Below are 26,376 nucleotides of genomic sequence, written 5' to 3'. Positions count from 1 at the left end.
CACCACTCCGCGCCCCCCAGACTGGACTGGCCTTGGCCTCAGAGAGGGCTCCCCCAAGTCCCCTCGGGCCAACCCCGACCCCCCTAAAAACCCCGAACCCCTTAAAAATTTATTAAAACACCCCTTTAAAAAAGCCCTCAATTTCAACTTCTTTAGGTCTCTTTTTTTGGCTGCATACCACCTCTCGGGGCTCCATACCACCTCTCGGGGCTCCATACCCCCGTCATCGAGGCAGGCCCCGTCATCGAGGCAGGCCCCTAAGATTAAACTAAGATTAAACTGGGCCATACCTGCGCGAGGGGGGAATTCTTATCTGGAAAGCTAATTCAATTAAGAATTTATTAGTAATATATTAACTGTTAAAAATAATTATAAAGTTGTTATTACACTGTTGGCACACAGCCCCAAGAGAGGTATCCATTCAGATTTAAAAGAGAGAAAAAAGAGACTAAGAAACCACTCAGTGAACATCACTGAAAAAAAGGCACATGGACAGAAGGAATGGCCCATCTTGTCTCTTTTGCTCCTCCACTTCCCTGTAGAAGCTACTCTTTGTTAAGCCCCATGTAGCCAGTCAAGAAGCAAGAAATATACAGACTTCAGAAATGTTTCTTTAATGCCATTCAAGGGTAAATGGAAGACTGAAGAACTAACGAAATCCCAGCATCATTTTTCTTAATTAAGGCAGAATCTCTGAATGATCTGAAACACTTCTTCTCATGTTTCTTCCCACTTGGTCTAAGTTCCATCTGACTCACCTTTAATCAGTTGATTATTTACCACTACTCTCCCTTCCACTCTTTCCCAGCTTCAACACACTCTCTTACACACTCTCTTACTCTTACACTTAGAAGCGTAACACAGCAGAACGGAAGTAGTGAGAATGTCACAGTTATCATCATTAAAAGAACTATTTTCACATTCTCTGCTCTGTGGTGGCTCCGTTCTGTTGCTTGCCTACAACCTTAGCCTTTCCTAGAGAATCATCTCTAACCTAGTCCTATCTGGATGAACTGAGATAATATTTCGGCACTCAGATCATCCCCAAGTCTCTAAGTTGTGGAAAGTTATCTTTGGGCTGCAAAGAATTGAAAGGGCATTTTCTAGAATCCACACAGGGAAAATCTGTCCCTTGTGTGATTGTCAACATGCTGCATAAGCTGAGAGTACAGGAGTATCATCAGGATGCAGTCTGTGAACACCATCTTGATTTTTTTTTTAACCACACCTTGTGGATACATTTGTGAGGTTATCTTGTGGAACAAACCTGAGTGAAATAGTAAGTCACCTACCACTCTCTTTGCAATAGGGATGTTTTTTTGATAACCTACATCTATAATTCAAGATGTATCTGAGTCAGAAGAATATCTGAGTCAGGTGAAGAAGGATAAATGGTTCCATTAGAAAAATAGGAAAATAGGAGAGTGAAAACCTTTTTGATGCTGGCCCTGAAAAGCTATATCCCCTAGCCTGAAAATGCTGCAGCAGTAAATCTCAGTTTAAGGCCAGCAACATTTCTATGTTGCAAGAGACAATTATTAATGGTGGAACAACTGAGCTGGTTTACCCAACAAGCTAAATGACAACTCCAAATGATCAAACTCCACTTCACCAGCAATATTTGTAAGCAGGGCCAATGATGGGACCAGGATCATACCATTGCAATGTGACTACTTCGTGATATCACACTGGAGTTTGAGAAAGCCAGAGTTGTGTCACAACAGTGAGATGCCCTTTTCCTTGCTTTGAATCCTCTGGGCCTATCTGTTGTTTGGGTCACATGCTATGCTGAAATAATTATGGCTTAATGTGATGGCTTGCTTCAGACAAGATATTAATGGAGTATCTGGGTTTCCCATAACAGGGAGAATCAAAATTACCCAGGGCCAATTTAGCTTTAGAGAAATATATTGAGAGAAACAAGGCACTGCAGAGAAGGGTTATGTATTAGCTTAATGTTTCTCAACTTTAGCTACTTTAAGATGTGTGGACTTCAACTTCCAGAATTCCCTAGCCAGCATAACTGGCTGGGGAATTCTGGGAGTTGAAGTCTAGATATCTTAAAGTTTCTAAAGTTGAGAAACACTGTATAAAAGAGAACTTCTCTCAAAGTTTCAAAGAAACTATTGTGGTTGCCCCAAATAAAGAATTTTGTTTTACAACACTACTACAAGCCTATGAAAGAACTATGCCTGGTTCCATGTCCATATTTGGTTAAACTAACTAAAATTTTTGCAGGTGTCCTGATTGCACAAGACTTATGTAGGGTTTAATGACATGAAATAAAGTAAGTCTTAATGTGCAGTTTAAGAACTGGTGAAATGATATGTGGACCATTTCTACTCTGCCTAGTTTCACTTGGAACATAAATCTGAAAAACTGAGCTTGTTTCTTTTAATTCCACCACCACCTTTAGCGAGAAGCCAGAAGGAGATGACCATCGAAGGCTTTATACGATACATGCTGTCAGAAGAGTGTAGTTTATTCAAAATGGAGAACAAAACGGTTTATCAAGATATGAGTTTCCCGCTGTGCGATTACTTCATATCGTCTTCACACAACACTTACCTTATCCAGGACCAGCTAATAGGGCCAAGTCATCTGTGGGGCTATGCCAAGTATGTACTTATTTTGGGAGAGAAAGAAGGAATGATGGATCGATGTCTAAAAGAAAGCTGCTCAAAAATGATAGCTACAGCAAAACCCCAAATCTACAGTATATAGAATAATGAAAAGGATTACCTGTTTTATTCAGATATTCCTTTTCTCTATTTTAACCTTGTTTGCACCTGTGTCAGAAACACTGTGGCACTTCTGGGTTGAAAGGAGTAGCCGGTGACATCACTATTGCTCGGGGGACACCCAGTTGGGGGCTCCTTTCATTTCCCCATCAGGAGCTGGAGCAAAAGACGGGAGCTCAACCCCGCCCCAAGGCAGCACTTGTACCTCAAATGTGGGCCCACTAACCTCCATCCCCACATCCTAACCACGCAAGCCACTATGCTCCTTTTGTATTCTAACCAAGACAGAACCTTGATTTATGTAGTTATGCAAACATTTATGGAATATGCCATAATGTCTAGTGCTATTATTTGAAATAAGGTACTTAATTGAATATCTAAGACTTTCTTAACTATTTTTGTAATTTATTAAGCTGAAGGTAGACTAATGAGTCATTTCCCCCCACTGAAATCAATGGGATAAATACAGTAATACAGTAATAATTAATAAGTAGGTCAATTTTAATCTGTTTTAATTTGATTTCTGACCTGTCTGAATATTTCATGTATTGGGTAGTTGTTACATTATTGGTTAATATTATCTCCCTCTCACTAAATTGTTGGTTTTAGAATGCCGTTCTGATCTAATAATTGTAAATTTCTTTGTTTTGGGATGATTTTTATTACAGAAATTATATTTTGAAGCATTATTTAATATACTGTTACTATTTTTCAAGATAAATGTATCATTGATTTTTTACTGTAAATATATATATATATATATATGTACTGTAAGTAGTCATTGACTTACAACCATGTTTTAGCTGAGCAAGACAGTTGTTAAGTAAGTTTTGCCCCATTTTATGACCTTTCTTGCCACAATTGTTAAGTGAATCACTGCAGTTAATGAAGTTTAGTAAATAGTGAAGAAGTTGTTAAGTGAATCACTGCAATTGTTAAGTTAGTAACACACTTGTTAAGTGAATTGGCTTCCCCATTGACTTTGCTAGTCAGGTCACAAAAGGGGATCACATGACCCCAGGACAATGCAACCGTCATAAATATGAGTCAGTTGCTAAAAGTCCAAATTTCGATCATGGGGTTACTGCAATAATCATAGTGAGAAAAATGGTCATAAGTCATTTTTTTCAGTGTTGTTGTAACTTTGAATGGTCATTAAACGAATCATTGTAAGTCAAGGATTACCTGTAGTTTGTATCATTATTATATAATGTTACTGGGGGTTAATTCCTTTAATTGGTCTTATGATTATTTTTGTTAGCTATTACAAAAACATGTTTGAATGTGATATATCTGTAAACGTATACAAAAATAAAATTGATATTGAACAACTCTTCCAGCATCAGACATGCTGTAATGCTGTGGTTCACTTTGAAATTTTAAAGTTTATTTCTAAATATTATTTATCAGTGGCTTTTAATTAGGTTTTAGTGGGGTTATTTTGTGTATTTTTGTATGATTTTTTTGTATCTTGTATATTGTATTTGTGTTTTTAATATGCTGTGAACCGCCCTGAGTCCTACGGGAGAAGGGCGGTATACAAATTAAATTAACCATTAACCAATTAACCATTAACCATTAATATTTACCTGAAATGAGCTCTACTTTAGGCTGCTTCCAGATTTAAGAACGGAAATAGGATACAATTCAGGATGATTCCTGTAGCCAAAACAGGAGACTAAAGGAATATTCAGCTGGCTGAAGTGACTTTTGTTTCAATAATTTTCTTGCTATAATTGACTGTGGCAAAAGTTTGATATCTTAGGGGAAATTGTACTGTAAACATTCTGTTTATCATTTTGTGCAAATGGAAAAGCAAATTCAAACAGATAGCAATTAGAATACTGCAATATGAATGTATAGATATCAACATAGTCAATGTATCATAAGATGATGCTTGACAACTTCACTAGATTTGTCACAGCCAATCAATTAATCCAATTGTATGGCTTTCTCTTTGCAAGAAACAATGGTTAAACGAATGTTGTCAGCTTGCAGGAGGAAGGATATATTCTTCCTTTAGCAAGATAAAACAATTCAGGAGTTGTGGTTAGTCAGTTATTGTGGTCATGCTTTTTGTGTAGCCTTGGGCTTCTAGGCCAGGGCTTTTCAACCTTTTCACCCATTGTACCACTTTTAGGATATGGCAACATCTGAGTACCACCAGTCGCCTAGCAAGGTGTCAAAAACTTGATGACCCCCCCCAAAAAAGGGAAAAAGTGATAAAGTAACAGGTAGTCCTCGACTTACAACAGTTCGCTTAGTGACTGTTTGAAGTTACAATAGCACTGAAAAAAGTGCCCCCCAAGCCACAGCCAAGCAAGACACCTGCCTGCCTGCCCGGCGGTGCTCTTCCTCCTGTCCGAGGTTTTCATTGTTGTGAGCATTTCTGTTGAGGATTGGCAGCGGGGCTGGGGTGGGGTTTTTATTTCCCCCCATCTGCTGGGTGGTTGCAGCAGGTTTTGGTCACTTCACATGACCCTGGGACACTGTGACCATCATAAATATGAATCAGTTGCCAAGCATCTGAATGTAAATCACAAGAGCCTGGAGATGCTGCAACATTCCAGTTGATCGGTGCTTCTTTAGAGCTCAGCAGAAGCACCAGGATCAGCGCCAAGCTCCAGCTGGATCCTGGCGCTTCCACTGAGCCCTGACAGCCCCGAAGAAGCGCCAATCAGCTGGAAAGCAGCACTGATCCTCGCCCTTCCGCTGAGCCCTGTCAGCCCTGCAGCTCCAGCCATCTCTCACTCAGGCTTGTGCGGTGCTGCCACCGGTTCAGCTCATTCCCCTCCCCCGCTACTTTTCTAGGATGGTCGCGTACCACCTGCCAGGTGCCAATGTACCACAGGTGGTACCCGTACCACTGGTTGAAAAGCCCTGTTCTAGGCAATGAGATTTGGAGATGCACAGGGAATATGCTCAGACTTTTCTGATCCTAGAAATATGTTTATTTCTTCATGATTTGGAGAATGGACTAAACACATGGGTGGACCTATATGAAAAAGTCTAAAGTACTGTTTTTTGATGAAAAATAGTAACACTTAAAGTTATTACCTCCAAGAACTTTCGTCCAAAGGACAAGGGAGAAAACAACCGAAAGGTTTTAACATACTCATATTTTGAAATCTAATTCCCCCCCCCGAAGCTTACACTTTTTACAGGGATTTGGGAAGGATTCTGAAACAGTTTGAGAATATCATAAAACAAATTACACTAGTGTTCCAAAACTCTATGTCTCCGAGTACATTGAAAAAGATGGCACACCATTTGGATTTCTGTGAGTTATAGTTACAAGACATCTGGAAGATGCAAATGTACTTATAGTCTTGCATTTTAGTCAGTAGCATATGCACAAAACTCACAAAGAACACTGGAATGCCATGCAGCTGAATTAAGTTATCTCCGGGAGTCAGTCAGATCTGCAGGCTTTAATTCCCAGAATTTAGAGTAAGTACTGCCATTATTGACGATTTAGGGAGTTAAAATCCATATATGGAGAAGATTGGATTCTCCTTTCAGATCTTTTCCGAGCCATGAAACTCATTGAATTACTTTGGTCTAGTCCAGGGGTAGTCAACCTTGGCTCTTTTATGACTCGTGGACGTCAACTCCCAGCTGTACTGGCTCAGGAATTCTGGGAGTTGAAGTCCACGAGTCATAAAAGAGCCAAGGTTTACTACCCATGGTCTAGTCAGTGTTGTGACTTTTATCTTCTGATGTGAAAATAAAACTGTTTAATATAGTCTTCAATAATTTTGAAGAAAAGCTACACATGATGGGTACTTCAAGGTCTTATCATGCTTCATAACTCACAAATAGGGGCAATCCTCCACTGGGAGAAATTGTCAAATGCATCACGATTTGAATATAAAGGTGTAGAAACTGAGCAACCTACTGATCTGTAGGTACAAAACAGTTGTGATGAGTTTTGTGTTCTGCGCAAAAACAAGCTCTCACCCAATAAAGAGCTATTGACAAATAACCTTGCAAATTATAAAGCAAATTCTGATTTAATGACCAAATGTTTGTAAAGCATCATCACCTTCAAGTTCCTGACTAAGTATAGACAGCATCAAAACAAAAGCAACAACACAGACAACTCCACAATGAGTTCTACTGAATCGGATGCTGAAATGGATGTTTTGTTGCGTTGCGTTGCTGAAAACCCTCCAAACACATATTTCTTTTAAAAGTTCCCTTAGAAAGGGATGCCGCTGTGTGGAGATTGACTGCTGGGATGGGCCAAATAACGAGCCAGTGGTTTATCATGGACATACCCTGACGAGCAAAATTACCTTCCAGAATGTCATCAATGTTATAAACAAACATGCGTTTGAGGTAGGTGGTGCCCATGGTTGACCAAAGCAGAGGCAACTGTCCGTAATTCATAGAGATGGATGAGCGCGGATGGCTTCCTATCCTATAGATGTAACTGTTCCCCTTATGTGTAATTGCCAGATAATAGAGAGAAAACTCAAGCAGATGAACTTTAAAGGTGGTTCTAGGTACTGGTTGAAAAAGGAACATAAAAAGATTTTTGCTCTGCGCATCTTGATGAGGACATCATCACTGAAAACACCATTGGTGTTTTATTGCTTTATTTATTAATAATATTTCTATATTGCCCCATAACAGCTCTGAGAAAATAGCACATCTTAAAGTCACCAACTTTCAAAATCACTGTTTTAAATAGTATGTAATATAATAAAGTACATAAGTAGGACATAAGATCAGATATTTAACATAACAGGTTAAAGTAACAAGAACATTTAACTTTGCTTCATTGGTAACAGCAAGGCCTTTGACTATGTAAATAATGCTAGAATTGGAACATATTAAAACTAATGAGTGTGCCAGAACAACTGATTAACTTGTGAGGAATCTTTATAGAGAACTGTGTAAAAACAGAGTCTGGAAAAACAGTGATTCAACATAAGGAAAATGCCCCTATATTTATTTAGGTCACGCAGCAAATTTGTTATAGCAGGTTTAAAAGCAATAAATGCTGGCATCAGATATGCAGACTACGGCAAAGTAAACAAGACTTAGACAAAGTTCTTCAGAAAGTAAAAAATGAAAAATGAGACATCTGAGCCAATGTTAAATATAAGGTATCTACACCACCATCGGCAAATTTTGTGAAGTTGTGACTGACTATAAAAGACAGGAAGCCAGTAGATACTTTTATTTCTTTATCTTTATAGATAAAGAAGGATGGTGGGTTGAAGTAATAAAGAGATTAATCCTTGGCAGGAAAGCCATGATAGATGTGGACAAGGTGATGAAGGATAAGGATATTGTTATGACAAGCGAGTTCACCATAAATAAAGCAAGGGTCTTTTCAGTGGTAATGTATGGCAGTGAAATATTTAGAAAGTGCGGGGAGAAAAGAGATTGATGTTTTCACTTTATGGATTTGGAGATGAGTACCAAAAAAAGCAAGAAGAATCAATCAGTTGGTCCCGGACTAAGGAAAGGCTGACTGTTTTCTTGAGATGATGGTGAGTTAGCAGAAATTCAGACATGTGAGAGATGGGCTAAAACAGGGGTAGTCAACCTTGGCTCTTTTATGACTCGTGGACTTCAATTCCCAGAATTCCTGAGCCAGCTTAGCTGGCTCAGGAATTCTGGGAGTTGAAGTCCACGAGTCATAAAAGAGCCAAGGTTGACTACCCCTGGGCTAAAACAACTCTGCATGGCTAAACTGTGGTAAATGAAAACAAAAGGTAAAAATGGATAGACAGAATTAAGATTTTCCTTGGAAGAACTACTGATAGTTGTCAGCATCAAGTCAACATGGCAGGCATTTATCTGGACAATTGCTGCCAGTTGGACCCAATTTAGGAGCAACTAACTAAATTGTAGCATTATCATACCAGTTATCTTAATGAGCTTTTATATTCCAGCCCACAATGAAATATGAAATCTTAGATTGTCTGTTCAATCCTGTAGTATGTCCAGGCTGTCACCAAGGTAAAGGAGACTGTGCTACGAGATCTTCTCTTTGCTGATGACTGTGCCCTTAATGCAGGATCGGAGCAGGAAATGCAAGCCAGCATGGACAAATTTGCAGCCGCTTGTGACAACTTTGGCCTCTTCATCAACACGAAGAAAACTGAGGTGATGTACCAGCCAGCTCCAAAAGCCCAATACCANAAAGCCCAATACCAAGAGCCTACCATCACAGTGAAGGGACAAAAACTGCAAGCAGTGGACCAATTTACATATCTTGGTAGTACCCTCTCCCGCGCAGTGACAATTGACATCGAGGTCAACTGTAGAATTGCCAAGGCAAGTTCTGCATTTGGCAGACTGCGAACTAACGTGTGGGACCGCCGTGGAATAAGCCTTGCTATTAAGCTTAAGGTTTACCAGGCAGCAGTGCTAACTACCCTGATTTATGCTAGTGAGACCTGGACAGTGTACAGGAGGCACATTAGGCAACTGAATTACTTCCACATGACTTGCCTTCGTAGAATTCTGAGGATCTGGTGGCAGGATAAGATACCAGATACAGAGGTCCTCTCCAGAGCAGGCCTATCATCAGTTTACACTCTGTTGATGAAAGCCCAGATGCGCTGGGCAGGCCACGTTGTAAGGATGCCAGACCATCGCATCCCTAAACAGCTCTTCTATGGTGAGCTGTCTCAAGGAAAACGATCGTACGGGGGACAAAAGAAGCGATACAAAGACACGCTGAAAGCATCTCTCAAGTCCCTGGATATCGACACCATCTCTTGGGAATTTTTGGCACATGATCGACCGACATGGCGTACCCTGGTTTACCAGGGGTGCCAGACATATGAACACAGGAGGACAACCTTGGCACAAGAGAAGCAAGCACTCCGTAAAGCCAGAGCTGCAAATGCTGAAGCAACAGTGTCCACATTTCTCTGTTCAGTATGTGGCAGAACATTCCGTGCTAACATCGGTCTAATCAGCCATCTACGGACACACCGTTGATGGCCCACAATCCACAAGATGTCAAGGTCTTCATCGAAATCAATGGACGAACAAACAAACAAACAATATCTATGGAGATTGTCAGTCATCCATGTCATGGTTGTCCCAAAGATGCTTTTTCAAGAGCCAACTAGACTTTTCTTTTCTTTTCTTGAAGACATTTAACTTCTCATCTAAGAAGCAAAACTGAAGAAGCTTCTTGAACGAGAAGCGAAACGTCTTCAAGGAAAAACAAAGAAAGCCCAGTTGCCTCTTGAAAAAGCACCTTTGGAACAATCCTGTAGTACATAAACCAATACTCTTAGTAGCAAAATATCCAGCAGCATCTTACCCTATCTTGACTAATTCTAGATAAAATTCCATAAAGGGACAGCCTCATGGAGCATTATAGACCTGGTTGGGGGATAGGATCAACTCCCCTATTTTTTAAAAATATTTTTTTTTAAAAAAAAGGAAGATAAAGATCAATACAAACTAAAGAAAAAGAAAAAGAAATATAAAACTTAAAATGCGAGAAACGGGAGAAAATAGTAGAAGAAAAAGAGAAAAGAAGGAAAAAGATTCAGAGAAGTTCCCTTCAATCCATTTGTATCTATTCCATACTCTTAATACGGCAGGATGAACTTCCTTATTATTAGAAATAAATCAGCATATGTGTTTTAGTAGAAATACCAATATTTTGGTCATTGACTTACATAAAAGGTAAAATTCACAGATAAAATTACAACTGTCCCATTGTAATAGTCTAATCTATATCAGAGCTGCCTAAGATTTAAATCACAAACTATAAAATGTTGATACTAATACCATTAAGATGTTAAGATTAAGGTTATGAAGAGAAGGGGGAGTATGGCAGAGATGTATACAGTTCAGATAAAACAGTGTGATAACAACCAAAATATTATTTATTTATTTATTTATTTATTTATTTATTTATTTATCAATCAAATGGAGGTTACCCATCTCCCACACCAAACTACTCTGGGCAGTGTACAATTAAAACACAGAAACATAGAAATGTGTTATGTAAATATAAGCTATCTAACCCATTTGAAATATAATTTAAAATAGCTGATGCAAAACATAAAATTATTACATTACTAAATCTATATTTAATATCACTATCGTATGTGTGAGACTAGAATAGTATGGTGTAAAATTAAAAGGTTCCATAAAGAGATATGACAATAAAAACAGAAGGCTAAAGAGCTAAAACTACGGGAGGTATGCAAACTTATGGGGATAGTCTTTGTCGGTCCCGATATGCTTTGATTATGTAGCACATGGGGTCTTCAAACTTGGTCCTTTTATGACTTGTGGACTTCGACTCTCAGAATTCCTCAGCCAGCGTGCATGCTGGCTGAAGAATTCTGCGAGTTGAAGTCCCACAAGTCATAAAAGAGCCAAGTTTGAAGACCCCTGATGTAGCATATCCTATAACTGCTTCAATTTATTTTCAGGCTTCCGATTATCCCATCGTTTTGTCACTGGAGAATCACTGCAGCCCTCCACAGCAGGAAAGGATGGCAGCTCATCTCCTTGACATCCTGCGTGATAGTTTGTGTACTACAACCATTGACAATGCTGTGCCAACAGAATTACCCTCCCCAGAGGTAAACTCACGTGCTCCTTCTTCCTTAGAAAAAACAAAAATTATGGATGAAAGATGGATATCTCTGCTAGGGTTTGTTTGTAAAAAATGAATTTGGGACCAATTTTGCTGGGAAGAGATGGCAATACTCATTTTGCTTCCAGTCAATGCAAATCTTAGAATAGAATAGAGTTGGAAGGGACCTTGGAGGTCTTCTAATCCAACTCCTTGCTCAAGCAGTGCTGGGCTGCATTAACAGAGGGATAGAATCAAGATCACATAAAGTGTTAATACCACTTTACAATGCCTTGGTAAGGCCACACTTGGAATACGGCATCCAGTTTTGGTCACCACGATGTAAAAAAGATGTTGAGACTCTAGAAAGAGTACAGAGAAGAGCAACAAAGATNGGTATGTCTAGTTTAATGAAGAGAAGGACGAGAGGGGACATGATAGCAGTGTTCCAATATCTCAGGGGTTGCCATAAAGAAGAGGGAGTCAAGCTATTTTCCAAAGCGCCTGGAGGCAGGACAAGAAGCAACGGGTGGAAACTAATCAAGGAGAGAAGCAATCTAGAACTAAGGAGAAACTTCCTGACAGTGAGAACAAATAACCAGTGGAACAACCTGCCTCCAGAAGCGGTGAATGCTCCAACACTGGAAGTTTTTAAGAAGAGACTGGACAGCCATTTGTCCGAAATGGTATAGGGTTTCCTGCCTTAGCAGGACTAGATGACCTCCAAGGTTTCTTCCAACATTATCATCATCATCATCATCATCATCATCATCATCATCATCATCATCATCATCATCATCATCATCATTATTATTATTATTATTATATCACCCCTAGTCCTTCTTTTCATTAAACCAGAACATGTGTGTCAAACTCGCCATATCACATGATGTGTTGCAACGCTTGCATTGCCGGAGCTGGGGTGGGCGTGGCCTCCGCATGATGGAACCGGCCTGCGAGCCGGCAGTTTGACACCCCTGAACTAGAAACCTATCTTAATTGTCCTTGCCGTTTAGTTTTGTAGCTTACCCTGCTGAATAGGTGCCCTTTCCCCCTTCGCAGCAATTGAAATTAAAGATCCTGATCAAAAATAAGAAAGCTGGATCACTCCAAGACACCCTTCAACGGAGGGGTCAGAAATACCAGGGTCTTACAGAAGAAACTGAGGATACCCTGGAGTCAGAGGATGAAGATGACGAAAGTACTGGACGTATGGTAAAGAAAGCGCTCATTCGGAGGCCAACAAAAGAAAAGGGCAAGGTGAGCCAAGGGCCATTATCCACAGCAACGTTGCCTTGATACTTTCCAAATAAGAAAACAAACACTTGCAGGCTCGACTAGCTGGGCAAGAAACGGCAAGAATTGACTTCCAAAGACATTAAGGTCCTAATGAGTAGATTTATTGAGGAAACACTAATGAAGCCATTGTGAAAAAATTCCACCTGTGGAATTCTGGGAGTTGAAGTCCACATATCTTCAAGGTTGGGAAACACTGCCCTAGGGCAGGGATAGGCAACCTCAGCTCTTTTATGACTCATGGACTTCAACTAGGCCAAGGGTCTCCAAACTTGGCAATTTTAAGACTTGTGGACTTCAACTCCCAAAATTCCTCAGCCAGCCACTTGGCAGGGGGATTCTGGGAGTTGAAGTCCACAAGTCTTAAAGTTGCCAAGTTTGGAGACCCCTAGTCTAGGCTGCAGCTCTTCTTTCTGTCTTGCAAGGACATTCCCACATACCCTGACAGCCTGGCATTGTAGGTCATCCATTCTGATGTTCCCACTGCCAGAAAATTTTGTTGTGCTGGTCTCTTTCAAACAGAACCGACATGGGAAGATTTGCATGATTTCAGGTTCACATACATAGCTCATAAATAGAAAACTACTCATTTAACAAATGGGAAGAGAATGCCTATGTTTGTATAGGCAGCCCCCTTTCTCTTGAGAAGATAAAGCAACACAATTGCCAGGTCTGAAAAGGATCTGAAAGCACCCAATAGGTGATGTCCAGCTACCAGTCCAGGTTCAAATCACCACTATGTTTGCTGTCAAGGCACCACCAAAGCCAGCTGTGCTGTTCCAATAGAAATTCCACCTCTTTCGTATGTGCACGAAAGTGACATCACAATGCACGTCCGCAGGGGGTGAAGCTTCTTTCACAATAGCACAAAGCTGCTTTTGTCTTTAGCACCCCACCTAATCCCCTGCCATAGACATGTCTGCCACAATCCAATCTGGATAATTCCATCAAAACGTTTTCTGTAGAAAAAAAATGTCTGAAGCACAAGGACACGGTCCAGAAACTTTTATATGCAAAGATCCAAATATCCTGAGACCATCTTGATCTTTGCGACCCTCCCAGTGCTAAAGCACACTCTCTCTTGTTCAGACTGAATGGGAGGAGATTGAAGAATGTGTCTACCTAGATTCTAGAACTACACTGTCTTCCCAATGTTGTCACTCCCAATGTACTTAAACTTGACACCACCCATTACTTTCGTTTCTGAGAGGCATACCATTTGTCAATCTCTGTTCTTAGGGCCATAAAGTCAAAGTTGCTTTGCTCCTCTCTGAACTTGTGATTTATACTGCTTCTCGGAAGTTTGTCAGTTTTGAGGATTCCAGGGAGAAGCAGAAATGCTACCAAAATAATTCCATCGGAGAGACGAAAGGTCAGAAGCTCATCAGCAAAAGAGGTAATGTAGACGTTTCAACCCTCAAAATAATATTTAAGTGAGCTGCATATTTCTCTATTTGTTTTTTGGAGCCAGCATAGTTTTCAAAATGTCCTTGGAAATAAAAAAAATGCCTAGTGTTAATTTATGAAGCTTTTCAATATATTACAGAGATATCTAGAGAGAGACTCTTTTGTGTCAGATTTAACTCTAGGATTTCATGGACACTTTCACATAATTGTTGTGGGTAACAATACTCATGTGTTTTTTCAGTGCCACCTCCTCTTTTTTATTTGTTTACCTCCCAACCTAGCCTCCAGTTCCTGAGACTTCCCACTAGTTTCCATCTAAATGCTAACCAGGACTGACCCTACTTGCCATTTTCTTTTAAGATCAACCAAGACAGTTAGACATTGCCACCTCACAGGGCAAGACAGAAGTATACTCTCCTGCCTGATATTTACAGTAGATGTAACCTCAAGGCTTCTCAATTTATCTACCTTCCTCCCTTCTACTACTTAAACTGGAATAAATCTTCCAAATAGGACTTCCAACAGTTGGCTTAATCATGCCATTTTTCTTCAAGAGGATGTTCACACAGAATGTGGCCCATAATGCTTGCATAGGTGTTCTGCCAGAGATATGAATCAAAGCAAAATCTTTGGACGAGTTGGCGGCCAGGATAGTTGGCATTTTTGAAATTACAGTATCCAGCAAATGTAGAGATAGAGAAATTGGGTGGACAATTTATCTGAATTTCTTTAGGAAGAGGAGACATTTCAGACCCCCCCCCCTTGCTGACAATGATACTCTTCTTCTTCTTCTTCTTGTGCCATATCTGTTATCGGGCGTTGGTGATCATGTTGGCGATCCTGTTTTTATCAGCAGCCGCATGAAAAAGTGCTGCTGAGTTTTGTTCAAACCAATCCCTTAGATTTTGAAGGCATGATGTTCTTCTTCTGCCTGGACCTCGTTTGCCTTCAATCTTTCCCTGGAGGATTAAATGGAGTATGCCGTATTTTTCTGGGTGTCGCATCACATGTCCGAAATATTCTAATTTTCGTTTTTTAATTGTTTTGATGATTTCCATTGGCTTTCCCAGGCGGCGTATCACCTCCTCATTTCTGATATTGTCAACCCAGCTTATACGTAACAGCCGCCTGTAAATCCACATTTCAAATGCTTCTAGTCTCTTCAGGTGGCCTTCTGTCAGAGTCCAACTCTCTACTCCATAGAGCAGGATAGAAAAAATATAGCATCTGACAAGCTTGATTTTTAGTCTTAGGCTTATGTGGTGACTGCAGAAGACCTTTTTCATTTTGAAGAATGCTGTCTGGGCTTTTTCTATCCTTGTCTTTACTTCAACGGTCATGTCCCAGCTTTCATGTATATTGGAACTGAGGTGCGTGATTCTTTCAACTTTTTCTAGTGGTATTCCTTCTGAATTTATTGGTGGAATGGTGCTCTTACTGAAAAAAACTAAAGCAATAAGCAATAGGAAGAGTTTCTTCTTGGTGCCTTCCCTTGATCTTTCATGAAACCACGAGAAGACAGGTTGACTGCTCACATTTAGCCTATATACATCCCTTGGTCACCTCAGAGATAAGGAAGTTCAAGAATACCCATGACAATTCTCCTGAAATTCTCTTAACTTAATTGCTGTTAAATCAATGTAGTTTCTTCATGGCTAAATTACTTTCAGATATATTGTGCCTTTGAGTCATTGTTGACTCCTGGTGATGACTGGACTAGGCTCTGCAGTTTACTTAGCAAGATTTTTGGAAGTGATTTGCCCTTGTCTTCTTCCTAAAGCTGAGAGAGAGTGACTGGACCAAGGTCACACACCTGACTTTCACACCTAAGGCAGGACTAGAACTTACAGTCTCCTGGTGTTTGTCCCAAAGTCACCAGATGGCTTTCATGCCTAAGACAGGATTAGAACTCACAGACTCCTGATGATTGGCCCAAAATCACCCAGATGTCTTTCATGCTTAAGGCAGTGCTAGAATCCACAATCTTCCAGTTTCTAGACTAGTGCCTTACTACTACTCCAAACTGGCTCCCAAAAGGCACCCAGCATAAATACATATTGTGAATTTGTTGTCAGCATATACAAATTTCCTTTTAAAATATTATCAACTTGTTATATTTGCTATTTTAAAATTGTCTGTAGCCTTTCCTACACTTGTTTATTTTATTTAAAATATTTACATATTGCTTCTCATTGCAGAAAAAAAAGTTTGCAATAATCAGAAAATAGGTCAAAACAGTTGAGAAAAGCATTCTTCGAAACAATGCAAAAATATGCATAATGAAAGAAGCAATAAAAGGAGCAACGAACCAATAACAGAGAGTAACAGAATTAGGCATATTTCTTTGCAATAACATTTTGAACATGTCTTTTTTGCAGCTCCTGATTTTGTCTCGCACACAGTCCGCTTCCTTACAAGAATCTACCCCAAGGGAACCAGAACAGACTCTTCAAATTATGATCCTCAAGAATTCTGGAATGTTGGAAGCCAGCTAGGTAAATCACTTAGATTCTAGTCAAATCTGCTATGCTGAACAAGATTTTCATTGGGAAAGTGTTCACTGGGGCCAAAAGAAATTGGTATTCAAGTCTTCCAGAAAGAACCATAGGCCTAAGAACAAGCATGGTGGGCTCCATTCATTGATCAAAGAAACAAGGGTCACCGATGCTATTTCCCCCCATTAGTCTTTGGTAGGAACCAGAATATAAATTTAATAATAAAGAAATTACAGCTAGTAAAGGAAACTTGTCTGTGGTGGATATAAATGTATCTACTTACATTTCTCTGCTTCATTTCAAAGTCGATGATAAGGACAAGGATTGTGTGCCATTAAGGTGGTGTTGACTTCTATCAAGCACACAGATTTTTTCCCCCATGGTGAAGTTAATTCTAAATCCTGAATTTAAAGAACCAAATTTCCCTCTTATAGCTCCCCTTTACACTCCATTCCTTTTTTTCCCTCTGGCTTTCTATTTTGTAAACATGATATGGCAGTTTTGGAGGGCCAATTCCTGTGGAACCTTCTCTTTAGTATCTCCTAATCTAGTGATCAAAAGGGGGAAATAGAATTAAAGATTTATCCCGTGTCCCCTTTTTACTTATGACTTCTGTTCTACATTAACATTTCCCAACCTGCTTCAACTCCCAAAATTCTTAGCAATGGCCTGTTGGCTGGGGAAGTTCACACATCATGAACATACCCAGGTTATGAAATGGTGGTTTAGGAGATTGCTAATGTGAGGTCAGTTCCTTCTGCTTTAATTCTCAGATCAAATGCATGGACCATATGCTGTTTGACTCTCCTCCTGGTAGGAGGCAGTTAATAAAGTGGTAGGGTTTGTTTGGGTCTATAATTAATTCCCAGTAAGTAAATCTTTCTGGTTTAGTTATCAATTCTACTTCACTAACATTGCTCAAGTGAGATTTCTGCTTTTAGGAATATGCTCTCTCTCACTTTCATATTCTCTCTCTCTCTCTCTCTCTCTCTCTCTCTCTCTCTCTCTCTCTCTCTCTCTCTCTCTCTCTCTCTCACACACACACACACACACACACACACACACACACACACACACACACACACACACTCATTCACAAAATACTTCAACTTTCAATAGACAGGACCTCTGTTTTTTTATGATTTGTGCCACTATGGGAGTCAGTAATTGTTTGAAAAGTAGGCACAAATATTGAAAAACTTTTAGCTACAACTGTGGGTTACTGCTAAGGAGATCGGAAAGTTCACAGGGACAGTGGAGCCAAAATATCTTAGTCCACATATTCCACTAAGCTGTGATTTGTTTACTCAGTTAATTACAGTTGGCTGAATTCACATGAAATATGCATTCTGTTCTGATAAGACTGGACCTAAAGCAGCAATGAGATGGCCAGAGACAAGACCAATCTCATTAAGTATGCGAACAACTTAATATTGAAACTTAGGCTGAGCTGAAGCTTTTATGTGCATTTCTAACTATGAAACTCTATCTTTGAAGACAAGACTGTGAGGAAGCGGGGGGGGGGGGGAATTAAGAAAAGTGCATGACAACCATCATCACACAAATTCTGCAATCTACATACTTGCATTGACCACTGAAATGCAAATAAGTAAAGGCAATATTGCATGATGGCATCACTGGACAAGGAGTTCAAATCAATCAATCCTAAAGCACATCAACCCTGATTGTCCTTTGGAAAGACAGATCCTGAAGCTGAGGCTCAAAAATTTTCCCCACCAAATGAGAATAGAGGACTCATTTTAAAAAAAACTCTGATATTGGGCAAGACTGAAGGCAAAAGGAGAAGGATGGCAGAGGATAAGATGGTTAGATAGTGTCATTGATGCAGTGGACATGAGTTTGAACAGACTCAGGGAGATAGTGGAGGATAGGGGGCCTTGTGTGTGATGGTGCATGGGATTATGAAGAGTTGGACATGGCTTAGCAACTGAACAACAATAAAATCACTGCACACATTTCATTTTGACATCATGGGGGTTGACTGCAGATGCCACTGATGGCAATCATATAGATATAATAGAAAACCTGTTCATAGTATCAAAAAAAGCATTTGGAAGTATCCACCTTCAACTTACATGTTGTCCAAATTAACCTAGAATTCTGGGAAATGAAGTCCACAATCCCAGCCAGAAACGCATCATGGTAGGAAAACTTGATCCAGAGATTATACTGATTATAGCAAGTATACTGCAGGGAGAAAATTGAAGTCTCCTGATGTTCACTTTCTGCAAGTTCTGAGATAGTAATACTAGAGTGCAGGTCTTCTAAACAACTGTATTTGTCCTTTGTTTCTTCCATATAACGGGAAGGAGAGCCACTTTGATGTAGTGATTAAGATACCAAACTAGAAACCGGGAGATTGTGAATTCTAGTCCCACCTTATGCATGAAGCCATCAAGGTGACCTTAGGCAGGTCATTCTCTCTAAGCGATAGGAAGAAAACCAGGTCAAAACACTTCCAAAATGTTGTCAAGGGACCTGTTCAGGCAGTTCCCAGGAGTCAACACTGACTTAAGGCCCACATGTACACAAGAGCAATAAACTTGTTGTATGGAATCAGATCACTACAGCAGTTGGTGGGGGTCTTTCCTGAGAAGAGGGTGACAGGTAAATGCCACCCTTTCCTGTTGTATTCAACAACCATTGCTTTATTTTCACTCTTAATGGCCTTACTGGAGTGCATAACATAAGATAAATTCTACTATTTTGTGATATGAACTCCTTGACACCAAAAGCTTTGATGAGATGCGCTGTATACTCGTGCACCTTTTCCTAGCATGAAAAGAACATTAATTGCATGTTGCTCAGGACTAGGGAAGCCTGTCTTGCAGAAAATTGGATGTTTGTGAAATACAGAGGCATCAGAACAAAATATTGATACCCGGGGAAGGATCGAGTTCAGTTCTTTTATGAACTGAAATGAAGGTACTCAATCAGAGTGGTTTCCTTTGGAGATATGATGCTTTGATAGTAACCTATTATTTTCAGGCAACCCTCCCCTTGCCTGATTCAAGACCAAGTCTTACCCTTCCAACCCACAATTTATATTCAGAGTCAAAAATAAAGGGGACAAATGACTCTTGAAAGGGTACTCCAGAATAAGCAAGCAATTGCAAGCCCAATCATAGGAAAGACACTTGATTCTACAACCCCATAGAGATGGCTCTTAGGTTGCTAGGATGAGAATTCACCAGAATAATAGAATAACAGAGTTGGGAGGGATTTTGGAGGTCTTCTAGCCCAGCTCCCTGCTCAAGCAGAAGACCCTATACCATTTCAGGCAAGTGGCTGTCCAGTCTCTTCTTAAAAAGTTCCAGTGATGGAGCACCCACAACTTCTGAAGGCAAGCTGTTCCACTGATTATTATTTTCACTATCAGGAAATTTCTCCTTAGTTCTAAGTTGGTTCTTTCCTTGATTAGTTTCCATCCATTGCTTCTTGTTCTGCCTTCAGGTGCTTTGAAGAATAGGTGCTTTGATACCCCTTTTCTTTGTGGCAGCCCCTTACCCCACCAATTGAAAATGTTCCCCTATTAATTTTTTTTTTACAGTAGATAAATGGTAGGTCAAATTAGCTGGGTAAATAGAGCTGTGGAAGTTTATAAATTCTAGACCTATTTTGCAAGGATGGAAACTATTATTGTTGAAATATATCAGTATTCAACTAGGGAAGATAATTTATGTGTATTGTTTTGGGTTTTTTTGTGCACTTTATTGTCTTTCTTAGTTTTGCTTTGTTTTTGTTTCCTTTTTTTCTGTTGAAGATTGTATTTTAACTTTGGAAGTGAAATAAAAAAAATATTTAAAAAAGAGAAATATGTTTTGCTTTTATTTGTATTTTTTCCTGCAGTGGCCTTAAACTTCCAAACACCGGGTGTACAGATGGACTTACTTATTGGAAAATTTTTGGACAATGGAGGCTCTGGTTACATTTTGAAACCAGAATTCTTGAGAAGAAGAGACTCGGCTTTTGACCCATTTAACGTTACTGATAGGTATAATCCCATTACACTCACAATAAAGGTAAGACCGTTTCATGGAAACTTCAGCTTATCTCAGAAACAATTCCTTCATATCATGAACTGAGTCACCAGCAAAACATTTGACTAGAAAAGACTAAGAAAGTTATACTTCTACAACCAAGCTATCATTATCCTTGACCTATGTTGCCTTGAAAAATACATCTGATATCTCTTTCTCAGGATTCTCTTTTCCTGAACAGACATACAGATGACAGAACCACGGAATTGGAAGGGACCTTAGAGGTCCTCTAGTCCAAACCCCTGCTTAGGCTGGAGATCCAGACAGATGGCTGTCCAATCTTTTCTTAAATGCCTCCAAGTGATGGAGCATTCACAACTTCTGGAGGCAACCGTTCCACATTAATTGCTCTCACTCTCAGGAAATTTCTCCTTAGTTCTAGGTCAGGGGTAGGCAACCTTGGCTCTTTTATGACTCGTGGACTTCAACTCCCAGAATTCCTGAGCCAGCCATGCTGAGGGAAAAGGGAGAGGTTTCCAAGCTGAGCCATGTTGGCTCAGGAATTCTGGGAGTTGAAGTCCACGAGTCATAAAAGAGCCAAGGTTGACTACCCCTGTTTCTAGGTGATATCTCTCTTTGATAACTTTCCATATGTTACTTCTTGTTCTGCCCTCAGATAATTAGGAGAATAGGTCTATACATTTCTTCAACTGATACTTAATCCTTTTGGAAAGTAGGGGAATAGATTTTAGTTTGGCCTCACCGTGTTATAAAGCATTCCAATAGTGAAGAATTGTCACAAGAACAAGATCCCTAATTCCCCACCAGTGAATGGCTTTGCTTGCTTAATAAGCTGAACTGAAACCAGCAAACATGCTTCAATCAATGCCTAAAACAGATAGTTAGCTTGTAGTTCTATATATCTCATATCTCATAAAAACAGTTTTTAATGGTTAAGTTAACCATTAGAACCTGTTTGATATAGTGTTTCAGAAGCCAGGCTAGAAGCTTGGAGACCATATATTTTAGTTTTGCCACATGCACGAAGTCAGCTGGGAGACTTTGGGCCAGATGTTTCCTCTCAATTCCAGGAAGAAAGCAATGGGAAATTATTTCTGAAAATGCTTTCAAGAAAATTGCAGGGAATATAGTTGCCCAGAGTCAAAATTGATTCGAAGGTGCAAAAAAGAAACTGTCTGTCATTGGTCATAGTGATTGGGCAGGTGTTTTGTGAATTGTCAACTTAATAATAACAATAACAATAACAATAACAATAACAATAACAATAACAATAACAATAACAACAACAACAATAATAATAATAATAGTAGTAGTAGTAGTAATAATAATAATGATAAAGTTGGAAGGGACCTTGGAGGTCATCTAGTCCAACCTCCTGCTCAGGCAGGAAACCCTATACCATTTCAAACAAATGGCTGTCCAGTTTCTTCTTAAAAACTTCCAGTGTTGGCGCATTCACCGCTTCTGGAGGCAGGTTGTTCCACTGGTTAATTGTTCTAACTGTCAGGAGGTTTCTCCTTAGTTCTAGGTTGCTTCTCTCTTTGGTTAGTTTCCACCTGTTGCTTCTTGTCCTGCCTTCAGGCGCTTTGGAGAATAGCCTGACTCCCTCTTCTTTGTGGCAGCCCCTGAGATATTGGAACACTGCTATCATGTCTCCCCTCGTCCTTCTCTTCATTAAACTAGACATACCCAATTCCAGCAACCGTTCCTTATATGTTTTAGCCTCCAGTCCCCTAATCATCCTTGTTGCTCTTCCCTGTACTCTTTCTAGAGTATTTTATGTTAGAGACAACTTGAAGGTATGGAGGACTTAGAATAGAATAACAGTTGGAAGGAACTTTGGAGGTCTTCTAGTCCAACCCCCTGCTCAGGCAGGAAACCCTTTACCATTTTAGACAAATGGTTTTGAACCAGGATGACTGGAATCTATCTTGGTATTTGGAAGCAACATGGGCATGGCTGAGTCAAAGGGCGCCTGCTTCATCATCAGGCTGAGAACTTGGGCACGTGTAGCTCAAGACAGCCCAAAGAAGAACCAGCTCAAGGAAAAGTATATTTCATTTTGCAAGCCACCCGTGAAACACACCACAATTATCTTCTTAAAAGGTGGACAGTTCCTTGCATTTGTACAAAATGTTTGTGGGAGGGATAGTAATTCGTTTCTAGGCTGTTCTGCCCTTGCTTAACAAAGATAATGTCATGGTTCTGACAGATGAAACTCTTCAAAGAACTTTGAGGCATTGTTTACCTTAAAGAATCTTTATTCGAGTAGCATAGCATCGGCACGTACATAGGCAAAGCCAAAATCTGAATTCCCTTCCCCTGAGCACATAGTATCAAAGCACAATTCCCTCCTCTAATTAACAGTCATAAATCACATTCTCCAATTAGTTTGAAATGCAGGCTTTCCCTCCAGTTATTCGCCATTTCTTATCATCTCTTATTTCAAAAAACCTTGGTTCTCACACTAGTTACAATATTGTTATGTCTAACTAAACTCCCATGCACATTCCTCCCCCTCCCCCTCAGTATCATCTAATTCTAACTCTAATTCTAAGAGTAAAACATAAGAAGGAAAATGGCTGCATCTCCATATGTTGTCAAAGCAAGAACATCCGATGTTAGCGGCATTGACAGGTACATGATTAGAGCAGTAATTTGAGAATGGTGTGGAAAGATCCAGACTTGCTGCCTCTTGGGAGAGCTCTCTGATTATACTAACATTTCTGGGGGCACAAATGGAGGGAGCTTAAAACGCCTCCTCCCTCTTCTCTCTGATGCAGGCAGGCAAAGCAGCTATTATAACTGGCAGATGCTGCTTGGGTCAACTAAAAAGTGGTGTCTGAGAGCAGAGTCCAAGTCAAGGGCAGGGGGAAAATACCCAAACAGTGAAACAGAAGGATCTGCTTGTCTTATGGAAGACAAAGACGGGGGAAAATAGGAAAAAGGATGGGAAGAGGCCCACTTGTCAAAATGGCCCGATCCAAGGTCCTTGTAGCTCTGTATATTTTCTTGAAAGCAAACATTCTGTTTTAATTATTCATTCACCAGGTTAGGAGTAAGTATTCCGTTGCCAAGCTTACATAAAATGTTGCTTCCATCTTTTATTAAATGCCATTCTAGAACTCTGATTTTTTTTTTATCCTGCACACATAATCCTAACTCAATAAAATTGATACACAAGCTATTCAAGATCGTTTTAAAAAAGATCTCTATCCATGTATGAAAATACCCAGGATTGTGCAATTGTAGGAGATGACCAATCTGAGCTCAAGGACAGGGTCAAATGGTCAGTTTGGAGTCACTATGCCCCCCCAGGAGACCTAGGTCCAGCCCCTCCCCTTTGAAGTCCATTGACTCTTATCTAGTGCCAATTTGCCTTGACCATTGGTAGATTGGATTCTTGTACATAGGTAGTATGAAATAAACTCATAGTGCTTTTGAACTCTATCCTGGTTCCTGATTTCTTGTGCCTGACAATGATTGGATAATTAGTTGTGCACTGATATAAACCCAGCAGTCCTATAAGGACGCATACTGATATACATGTCTTTTCTCCAGATTATTAGTGGCTATCAGCTGCCTCCAAGTAATCTCTCCAAAAGTAACAAGGCTGATCCTTTAGTCAAAATAGAAATTCATGGTGTTCCAGCGGATATGACAAAACGGCAGACTTCCGTCATAAAGAATAATGGTAAATTGGATAGACAATAAGAGGGTAGCCAAGACAAATGTATAGTGTTAGAATAAAATATAGATTATAGACAAAAGTATATTTAAAAGATAAATAGATATACAGAAATAAGGGAAAAAGTGTTAATATTATATTATAAATAGTGAGCAAAGCTCAAGAACTATATGTCTATATGAGTACTAATACTACTGTAAAATGTCGGAAGATGTATGGAACCAGTGACGTCATATCTATGTCCAATGTGTTTTTAATTTTGTATTATTAATAAAAATTATATATATATATAAAAGAATAATGGTAAATTGAATAAAATAGGAAATTTTGAGAATTAATTTAATGATCTGTAAAGCCTATCAGAGTTAAGAATGCATGGAACTATCTATTTTTCTCTCAGTTAAAATATTGCGTATATTACTCTATTTTTCTATTATATCAAATGTTCTTCAGAATTTTTTTTAATCAATAGAGTCTTTCAAATGCATAATTTTTTTGTAAACGGTTTACACAGAACTTTCTGTGATACATACTATTTTTAATGCATGGTTGTTACAGATATAATTATTATTTATTTATTCAATTTCTATAGCATTCTATATCTATCATGCACGGCTATTATTAATACTCAATTTTTGTATGCATCTTTCAGCAACAGGACTGATTTTTAACCCAATTACAATTATTTTGTATTGTAATACATTATATTACAATACAAAGTGTGTAACATTATACAGACATAATGTTCAGAAATGGAAGATGTTTTTGTGTGTAACATATTACCATTTTTAAATTTAGATCGGGGGTCTTCAAACCTGGCCCTTTTATGACTTGTGGACTTCAACTCCGAGAATTCCTCAGCCAGCATGCCTGGCTGAGGAATTCTGGGAGTTGAAGTCCACAAGTCATAGAAGGGCCAAGTTTGAAGACCCCTGATTTAGATGATGAACAGAGAAGAAGAGATACAAAATTAATGAATTTATAGGTGTTTGGTTATTTTAGTAGGTCATATCTTATGGAATAGGAGGAAATGATTTTTTTTTTAAAAAGTCCCTGATCAAAGTTGCTGATATGCCAAAAAGTTGAAGAGTCTTAATGAATAATGTGTCATAAATACAACTTATTTTATACTACCATGGATTACACCTTTAAGCTATGCACACAATGAAAGCAGTTTAATGTTGACACCTGCAATTTTAAAAAAATATGTAGTGCAATTTGTAGTGCAGTTTATATCTCAGTCAAACCTAAATTAGGGTGAAATATCCACAACCCCCCCCCCCCAATTCATTAAGACAAAGCCCCTACAAAAAAGGATATGATGGAATCAAGAAATGTACGTTAGGGAATAATTGTGTAAAACTGTATTGCATTAGGAAAGAAAAAATACAATACAGGTAGTCCTTAACTAACAACCATAATGGGACCAGAATTTCCATGCTAACCAAAGTGATTGTTAAGTGAATTGTGCTCAATTTGGCAACCTTTTTTTGATTCGTTGTTAAGCGAATCATGCGGGCATTAAGCAAATCTGGCTCCCCCATTGACTTTGTTTGAAGCCAACTGGGAAGGTTGCAAATGGTGATCACATCACCCCAGGATGCTGCAACCATTCAAAATTCATGCTGGTTACCAAGTTCCTGAATTTTGATCATGTTTACCGTGCAAATGCTGCAATGGTCACAAGTGTAAGTCACTTTTTTCGGTGCTGTTGTTTTTGAATGGTCACTAAACAAATGGTTGTAAATCCAGGACTGACCTGTATGCATATTTTAGGAAAATATTGTTCACTGAAAATACGGTACTTAGGAAACAGAACAGACATACACACAAACATATAATTTTTTGCTAGCTTTCTTGCAAAATTAAATTAGTACAGAATGGGGATGTATGAACATTCAGTTTCTTTTGCATATGGTTAACCATGACCTTGGTGAATATATATATATTGGTTGTAAACTGCCCAAAGTTGTTTTAAAATGGGGGGAGGCTTTAAAAATGTTTAAATAAATAAATGAAATATGATTGATGTGATTAGACAAGAGGAATCCCAACAGAATCAGCTACAGCAGAGATCCCCAACCTTTTGGGCACCAGGGACTGGTTCCATGGAGAAAAGTTTTTCCATGGACCAGAAAGTGTGTGGTTTTGTGTG

At 39.3% G+C, this 26,376-nt stretch overlaps 1 protein-coding gene across 1 annotated transcript in view; it reads left to right on the top strand.

Annotated features, from left to right (window-relative positions):
* LOC107293545 (1-phosphatidylinositol 4,5-bisphosphate phosphodiesterase zeta-1-like) overlaps positions 1 to 24,227 on the top strand; it is a gene marked incomplete at its 3' end in the record, with an annotated part of 41,967 nt that extends 17,740 nt beyond the window's left edge. Inside the window, exons 4-11 of the mRNA XM_015822698.1 lie at positions 2,417 to 2,618; positions 6,938 to 7,082; positions 11,168 to 11,320; positions 12,376 to 12,573; positions 13,849 to 14,005; positions 16,395 to 16,511; positions 20,382 to 20,554; positions 24,095 to 24,227. Of these exons, the coding sequence (XP_015678184.1) occupies positions 2,417 to 2,618; positions 6,938 to 7,082; positions 11,168 to 11,320; positions 12,376 to 12,573; positions 13,849 to 14,005; positions 16,395 to 16,511; positions 20,382 to 20,554; positions 24,095 to 24,227 (1,278 nt within the window). The remainder of the gene's footprint in view (positions 1 to 2,416; positions 2,619 to 6,937; positions 7,083 to 11,167; positions 11,321 to 12,375; positions 12,574 to 13,848; positions 14,006 to 16,394; positions 16,512 to 20,381; positions 20,555 to 24,094) is intronic.
* Between the last annotated feature and the right edge of the window lie 2,149 nt (positions 24,228 to 26,376).

This window comes from Protobothrops mucrosquamatus, unplaced genomic scaffold, assembly GCF_001527695.2.
Source record: "Protobothrops mucrosquamatus isolate PMUCROS unplaced genomic scaffold, P.Mucros_1.0 scaffold1648, whole genome shotgun sequence".
In the NCBI taxonomy this organism is placed as follows: Eukaryota; Metazoa; Chordata; class Lepidosauria; order Squamata; family Viperidae; genus Protobothrops; species Protobothrops mucrosquamatus.
The sequence above is the reverse complement of the archived record's forward strand: the minus strand, read 5'-3'. Positions and strand labels throughout refer to the sequence as shown.